The sequence below is a fragment of the Octodon degus genome, unplaced genomic scaffold, assembly GCF_000260255.1.
Source record: "Octodon degus isolate 3935 unplaced genomic scaffold, OctDeg1.0 scaffold00103, whole genome shotgun sequence".
Classification (NCBI taxonomy): domain Eukaryota; kingdom Metazoa; phylum Chordata; class Mammalia; order Rodentia; family Octodontidae; genus Octodon; species Octodon degus.
The window spans coordinates 4,845,245-4,852,910 of NW_004524679.1; the positions used below are offsets into that span (position 1 = coordinate 4,845,245).

At 45.9% G+C, this 7,666-nt stretch overlaps 1 protein-coding gene across 1 annotated transcript; it reads right to left on the reverse strand.

Annotated features, from left to right (window-relative positions):
* Nucleotides 1–1,919: 1,919 nt before the first annotated feature.
* On the reverse strand, nt 1,920–7,088 carry LOC105743166. The gene is given in 8 exon segments (XM_023723782.1): nt 1,920–4,114; nt 4,117–4,778; nt 4,780–5,028; nt 5,030–5,703; nt 5,753–6,398; nt 6,400–6,457; nt 6,539–6,602; nt 6,633–7,088. Coding segments are annotated over 8 exon segments (5,004 nt in total).
* Between the last annotated feature and the right edge of the window lie 578 nt (nt 7,089–7,666).

Genomic DNA, 7,666 nt, shown 5'->3' on the forward strand with positions numbered 1-7,666 from the left:
TCTTGCAAGAATTTAAACAAGGGGAGGGCCAAGGGCAACTTCTTGGCTAACTCAGTGATTTTAGTTGTTTTCCAAGTAACGGGACCCCATCCAAGTTTTTCTTATGTCCTCTTTATCTTAGGAACATGGTTTGTCTAAGCTCTCTAGCCACAAACTAGCGGGTGGGCCCCCTTACTGAAAGACACTTTATTTTTAGCCTCATTTATGATCTTAAAATTGTTGGGCTTTGCATTCCCCCCTTTTGATGTTGGAAATCTCTAATCTTAGAGATCTGAGCTGTTAGTAGCTAGGGCCTCATATTGTTGGCGAATAATCATAAGTTTAACATTACCTATCTGTTCATGAACAAAACTGATGAGTCTATTAATTATACATCGCCCTATGATTAGTATGAGGAGAATAAGTATTAGTGGTCCAGCTAAAGCAGAAAGCAAAGTAGTTAGCCATGGAGACCAGGACTCGAACAATCCTTGCTGAGTTTGGCATTCTTTAGATCTCTGTTCTAATCTCTCCCTAAGTTTAGTCATAGATTCTCTAACAACACCAGAGTGATCTGCACAAAAGCAACATTGTTCTTTTAAAACTGCACATAATCCTCCTTCTTTAAGGAAAAGTAAGTCGAGTCCTCGTCTGTTTTGTAGGACTACTTCGGAGAGGGAAGTTAGGGAGTTTTGAAGAACCATGACAGATGTTTCTATAGCTTTTAAATCTTCATCTATCGCAGCTTGTAACTGGCTCATTCTCTGGTTATTATGTACAATGGCTGCAGTTCCTGTGCCTATACTAGCGGCAGCAGTTATTCCCATAATAATGGCTAAGGTAATAGTGACTGGTTCTCTTTTATATCTAACTTGGCCTAATAGCCTATCTTCTAATTCCATCCCCAAGTGATAAAGAATCCGGGGGAATATAGAAACCAACACACAAAAGTTAGCAGAGTTATTAAAGACCTTAGTAGACATGCAAGGGGTAATCCCAGTGTCACATGCCCATTTTAAACCTATAGGAGGTTGAAGAAACTTGTCTCTATCTTGGATCTGATAGACAATGGCACATAGGGGTTTCACTTGAGGAGGGGGATTTCCGATAGAGTTTCCTTGTCCAGTAACCTCAGACAGGGTGAGTTTATGGTTGTTATCCCAATTACAAGTCGTGCTGGAAGTAAGGGTGGCATAAGACTTATTTATAGCTATTCCTTCATAATATGGTGGTGAAGCAGACAGGCAAGGCCAACATGACTGGGTAAGATTAGCTTGAGTATGATTGAGAGTAGAATAAGCCCCTAATATGAGGTTATATAATCAGTTATCAGGGACTGAGAGGGAGGAGGTGGTGGGAACCAGGGGACCGATGTAGCTGTGGGAAGTTTGCTTGAACCTTAAGGGGAGGTAGGCTCTAGTTGCAGAGGAGGTTTTTCTTTGATTAAGGCAGGGTTGGGACCAACTCCGATAGCTTTTTGTGGGATCAGAGTTCTTTGTATAAGGATTAGGCCCCCAGGTTGTAAGTTATACAGTTTGACTCCCCAAGTCCGCCCGGTAGACCACCTTGGGTCTGTGTGGCCTAAAGCCTTGAGGACAACCTGGCATTGGGACTTATCTGACTTAGGGCATCCAGTTGGAGTCCATTTTACATCTATGTTGGGATCAGGAGTGGTCACGGACCATTTGGTTGCTATAGTTTCACATCCCCAATGGGCACAATAGTATTGACCAGGGCTATTACAATATGGCTTGTCTGGGTTGGAAGCAGGACACATATAAATATGGTGTCCTTTACAATTGGAGTGGGCCAGTGAGGGCACTAAGTCACAGGGAGATATCTGAAAGGAAGGTTCTCCTGTCCCTTCCCATGCCTGTAATATTTTTTTATATTCCCACCTAAACAGTGTCCATCTCCATGGTTTGTGAGGGTTGGAGTTATCACCCCCAATTGGACGCAGGGTTAGTAACCCTAAGAATCCAAACTTTAAGAGGGTTATCAACCTTTTCCACAGTCCATTCATGATTGAGTGGCTGTGGTGCCAGCTTGAGGTGGGAAGCATGGATCCAAGAAGTGATGCCGTCAACTTTGACTGCTGTCGGTGTAGTTAACAGTACCTGATAGGGTCCTTTCCAGCGGGGTTGTAGGGTCTCAGTCTGATGTTGTTGGATGAACACCTAGTCTCCCACATGGAATTGGTAGGGAGTGGGTCCGTCGCTGGGCTGGTAGGCCGAGGAAAGTTGCCGCCATAAGATCTGGTGGATCTGGTCAAGAATCAAGAGTCTATCAGGCAAGGGGGTATGGGGTGTTTTTAAGTCTTTAGGCCGTGGACTAAGGTCTCGTATGGGGGGAGGAGTACCATATAAAATCTCAAAGGGAGTTAGGTTAGGTGGTTTAGAAGTTGGAGTGTTTCTCGCTCTAAACAGAGCATAAGGTAGGAGCATGGTCCAATCCTTAAGGTCAGTCTCTTGGACTAATTTAGTTAAGGTCTCTTTAATTGTTCTATTCATTTTCTCTACCTGTCCTGAACTTTGGGGTCTGTAGGCACAATGAAATTTCTAATCAATCCCCATTACCTTGGCCACTCCCTGATTTACGTGAGCCACGAATGCCGGTCCGTTGTCAGACCCGATTACTTTTGGCATGCCAAAACGAGGAAATATTTCTTCCATCAGCTTTTTGACTACTATTTGAGCAGTCTCCCATTTGATAGGAAAGGCTTCGGTCCATCCTGAAAAAGTGTCTATAAAAACTAACAAATATTTGAGTCCATATTTGGCAGGCTTTATTTCAGTAAAATCTACCTCCAAAAATTGTTCAGGTCGATCTCCTCGTAACTTTATTCCCTCAACAAGTTTTGAGGGATGAGGGTTGACAAGTTGACAAGCTTTACATTCCTTGGTGACCTGTTCAGCCAGTCTTTGGACCTTAGATAGAGGTAGGTTACTGGTGGCATGATGTCGAGCCAGTAGGCAGAGTTTCCTGATGCCCAAATGAGTTAACTTATGAACTTGTTGGAAAAAGGCTAGAAGCTCTGGTTCCTCCATCGGATGGGGCGGTGTAGGAAGTTCAGGCGGCTCTGTTGCCTCTAAGGTCAGGGCAGTAGGAGCATTTAGGGCCGCTTGTCTGGCAGCCTCATCAGCGTGGTTGTTTCCCTTTATAATGGGGCTAGAGCCCTTCTGATGGCTGTTGCAATGTACTATAGCCAGTTTTTGTGGCAGCATAATAGCTGACAAAAGTCTAAGTATTTCCTGTTTATTTTTGATTTCTTTCCCAGCCAAAGTGAGGAGCCCGCTTTGTTAGTAGATAGCTCCGTGAATATGTGCTGTAGCGAAAGCGTAAGGGCTGTCGGTATAGATGGTTGCCCTTTTTCCCTCGGCCAGCTCTAAAGCCTTAGTGAGGGCAATTAGTTCTGCCCGCTGTGCGGAAGAGCCCTCCCTCAATCCTGATGACCAGATAACCCGAGTCCCATCAGTGACGGCGACCCCCGCAAGTCTCTTACTGTTTAGCAAGAAACTGCTGCCGTCAGTGTACCAGGTTACCTCAGCGTTCGGGAGTGGCTGGTCTGTGAGGTCTCGGCGAATTCCAGTTTCTTCTGCTAAGATCTCTTGGCAGGTGTGGAGGATTGGTTCCAGTGTTTCTTCGGGCAGTAGAGTGGCTGGGTTGAGGGCAGTTGGCGGACCAAACATTATTCGGTCTTTATTGAGCAAGAGACTTTGGTAATGAGTAATCCTGGCATTAGAGAGCCATCTATCGGGGGGTTGACGAATTACACTCTCCAGACTGTGTGGGGCTATTATAGTTAGCTTTTGCCCCAAGGTTAATTTGTCTGCATCTTTCGTTAACATGGCAGCAGCCGCAATAGCTTTTAAGCGGTGGGGCCATCCGCTAGCCACAGAGTCTAATCTTTTTGACAAATAGGCCACAGGCCGTTTCCAGGGGCCAAAGGCTTGAGTTAACACTCCCTGTGCTATCCCCCGTTTTTCCTCAATGTAGAGAGTGAAAGGTTTGTCCACATTGGGTAGAGCCAAGGCTTGGGCTGACAACAGGGCCCTTTTGATATCATCAAAGGCCTGTTGTTGGTCTGGGCCCCAGGTAAAAGTGGCATCTCCCTTAAGGAGGGGATAGAGGGGGCAGCCAGGAATGTGAAACCTGGAATCCATAGGCGGCAAAATCCTGCAGTTCCCAGGAATTCCCATAATTGCCTCCGGTTTACGGGCAGAGGAATTTGCGTGACAGTCTTTTTTCTGGTCTCAGTGAGCCATCATTTCCCATCTTTGAGGGTGTACCCTAAAAAGATGACTTCCCTTTGACAAATTTGAGCCTTTTTAGCTGAGGCTTGGTATCCCAATTTGGCCAGTTCTTGTAAAAGTCCCCGAGTCCCATACATACAGTCTGTTTCCGAGTTTGCAGCCAGCAGAAGGTCATCTACATATTGGAGGAGAGTTACCTCAGGGTGTTGGACCCAGAAGGCAGTCAAGTCCTTGTGGAGGGCTTCATCAAATATAGTAGGGCTATTTTTGAACCCCTGAGGGAGGCGGGTCCAGGTCAGCTGTCCTGTTGTCCCCATCTCCAGGTCCGTCCATTCAAAAGCAAACAGGGGTTGGCTATCTTTATGTAAAGACAGGAAAAAGAAGGCATCTTTTAGGTCCAATACTGTATACCAAGTCTTTTCGGGGCTCAGGGTGTTGAGTAGGTTGTAGGGATTAGGCAGTGTAGCATGTATGTCCTCTACTCTGTTGTTTACTTCCTGTAGGTCTTGCACTGGTCTATAGTCCCCTGTCCCTGGCTTTTTGACCAGCAAGAGGAGTATTCCAGGCCGACCGGCATGGTATTAACACTCCCAGGCCAAGAAACTTTTGTATGTGTCCTTTTATCCCCTGGTGAGCTTCCTTACTTATATAGTATTGTTTAATGTGGACTGGAGTGGCAGATACTTTTAAGAATATTAACACAGGCGGTTGTAAGGTGGCAAGTACTAGTCCAGCAGTTTCAGCCCATGAATCAGGAAAATCTGTCAACCAATTTTGAGGAATAGATGGGGCTTTGGGTTGAGTAGAGTTGATATTCATCTTCTGTAGCTATGGCCAGCATAGTTGCTATGGGTTGGCCCACCAGAGGATTAAGGAAAGTCACTTGGGGCCCCTGAGGCTCAAAGGTTATTCTGGCTCTCAATTTGGTTAATAAGTCTCTTCCCATAAGTGGAGCTGGACATTCTGGTATGACTAGAAAAGAATGTTGTACTTTTCCTTTTCCCAAATCCATAGTCCTCTTTGTAGTCCAGGCCCGATATCTACTGCCATTTGCCCCTTGAACTAAAGACCTCCGGCTGGACAGAGGTCCAAGAGGATTTTGAAAGACAGAGAATACCGCACCTTTATCTACTTCAAAATCAATTGGAGTCCCCTCCACATCAAAGGATACCCTCAGCTCGGGGAGGGGGACCGAGCTCCGTCTCCTCTAGTCGTCGTCTTCCTCTAGGGCCAACACATTAGGCTGGTGCCTTTGGGCTCCAAGAGCTTGCTGTTTATGTTTTTCTCTTTCTCTTTTTTGTTTGAGTGTAGGGCAATCCTTGATAAAGTGTCCTGTTTCCTTACATTAAGCACATTGATTGGGCTCTAATGGAGGGCGGCGTGGCTTTTTCTCACCTGTATTTCCCTGATCTACTGTGGCCAAGATCTTAGTTAATTCCTTGTTCCATCTCCAATCTCTTTCTTTTTCCCTGATCATTTCCCTTTCTTCTCTCTCTAGTTCTTGCTCTCTCTCTTGTGCCCTTTCTTCTTTCTTTTTCTTTTCTTATCTCTTTTTCTTCCTCTGTCTCTCTTTTATAAAACACTTTCTCTGCTTCCTTTACTAAGTCTCTTAGGGTTGTATTTTGTAACCCATCTAAATGTTGGAGTTTCTTTCTGATATCAAGGGCTGATTGGGTTATAAAAGACATAGCAATAGACCGTCTTAACCCTTCATCCTGAGGATCGAAGGGGGTATATCTACGATAAGCCTCCATTATTCTTTCTAGAAATGCTGAGGGCGATTCATCAGGACCTTGATTAATTTCTCTTACCTTAGCCAGATTAGTAGGCCGGCGCGCGGCCGCCTTGAGACTGGCCATAAGAGTCTGGCGATAGATGGACAGATGCTCCCTACCATCAGGGGTGTTTGGGTCCCAGTCAGTGCGGTGCAGGGGGAAGGCATCATCAATGAGGTTCAGCATCTGGGTGGGTACCCCACCCAGTTCAGGAACCAATTTCCTGGCCTCTGTGAGGATCCTCTCCCTTTCTTCCTGAGTGAACAGGGTGCTCAACAGCTGGTGACAATCATCCCAGGTGGGCTGGTGACAATACATGAGCAATTCCATCAATGCGGTTATCCTAGAAGGATCCTCAGAAAAAGGGGAGTTGTTATTTTTCCAATTATATGTCAGAGGTGGAGAAGGGCCAATATTGAAGTGTTGGCATCTCCCCTCCGTGACCATTATCTATCATTGGCCCATAGGGCCAGAGGGTAAGAGTAACAGCCACATCTTGTGGGCTTTTTGCTCATTTGCTTTGGGCTCCACATGTTCCTTGGGCTGGTCCACCATCATCATACAACGAAGAGGATTCCGAAGAGGCAGGTTGGGCCTGAGGAGAGGCAGGAGGAGGAGAGGGTGCATATAGAGGGGGAGGAGGAGCCTCTAGATCGAATTGAATCAGATCTGTTTGGGATTCTGGTAGGACAGGAGGTGGTAAGGGTGGATAGAGACCAGGAGGTGAAGATTGAGCCTTAACTGGCAGGAGGGTAGCCAGTCCAGGTGGAGCTGGAGGAAGAAAAGGTCTTACCCACTCCGGTGGATTTTCACAAAGATCTTGCCAAACTAGAATATATGGTTGTTGGTCAGGGTGGCCGGAGCGACTGGAATGGAAGATTACAGTTTTTACTGCTTGAACCAGAGACGGGTGAAAAGATCCTTCTGGAGGCCATCCTACCTGGAAGGAGGGCCATTCTGAAGAACAGAGAGTTTGTCATTTTCCTTTATTAACAGTCAAAGAAAGATTATGTGCTCTCCCCCTAATCTCTGACCAATGACCTAGGGTAAGGGCGAGAGGAACAGAGTTTACTTGTCCCATATTACCAAAATAACTGATGTCCCACAGAAGTCCAAGGGGACCAAGGCAGGCGAAAACAGTGAAGGCTGATGCAAATAAATAAACAGGGACAGGTGAAGGATGTCGGTGGGAGGGGGATCCTACTGAGAAGAAGTCATTAATAAGGAAAGCGCTGTAGGAAAGAAAAAAGAAGTTATGGCACCAGACACATGAACATAGACAACATCAAACACTAAAACTCAGAACGTAGGTATCAGTTATAAGCCAGCATGAACTCAAAATTCAGCCCGGAACAACTTCAAGCAAACTCAAACAGCCCGGAACAACATCAGGCAAACTCAAACAGCCTGGAACAACGTCAGGCAAAATTACTCAGTGGAGATGTGACTTGTGGCCCAAACCACATACCAGAACAACATCAAGAAGAGGGAACAATTCAAGGGCTTATGCGCCTTGAACCACAGTGCCATGGGGATCGCAATGCTTACGTGTCTTGTTCCCAGCCAACAGAAACAAACTGAGCGCTCACAACTTGAGAATGAAATGAAACCACAAGACAAGACATAAGACAAGAGACAAAGTTATACGGCTGTACTTAC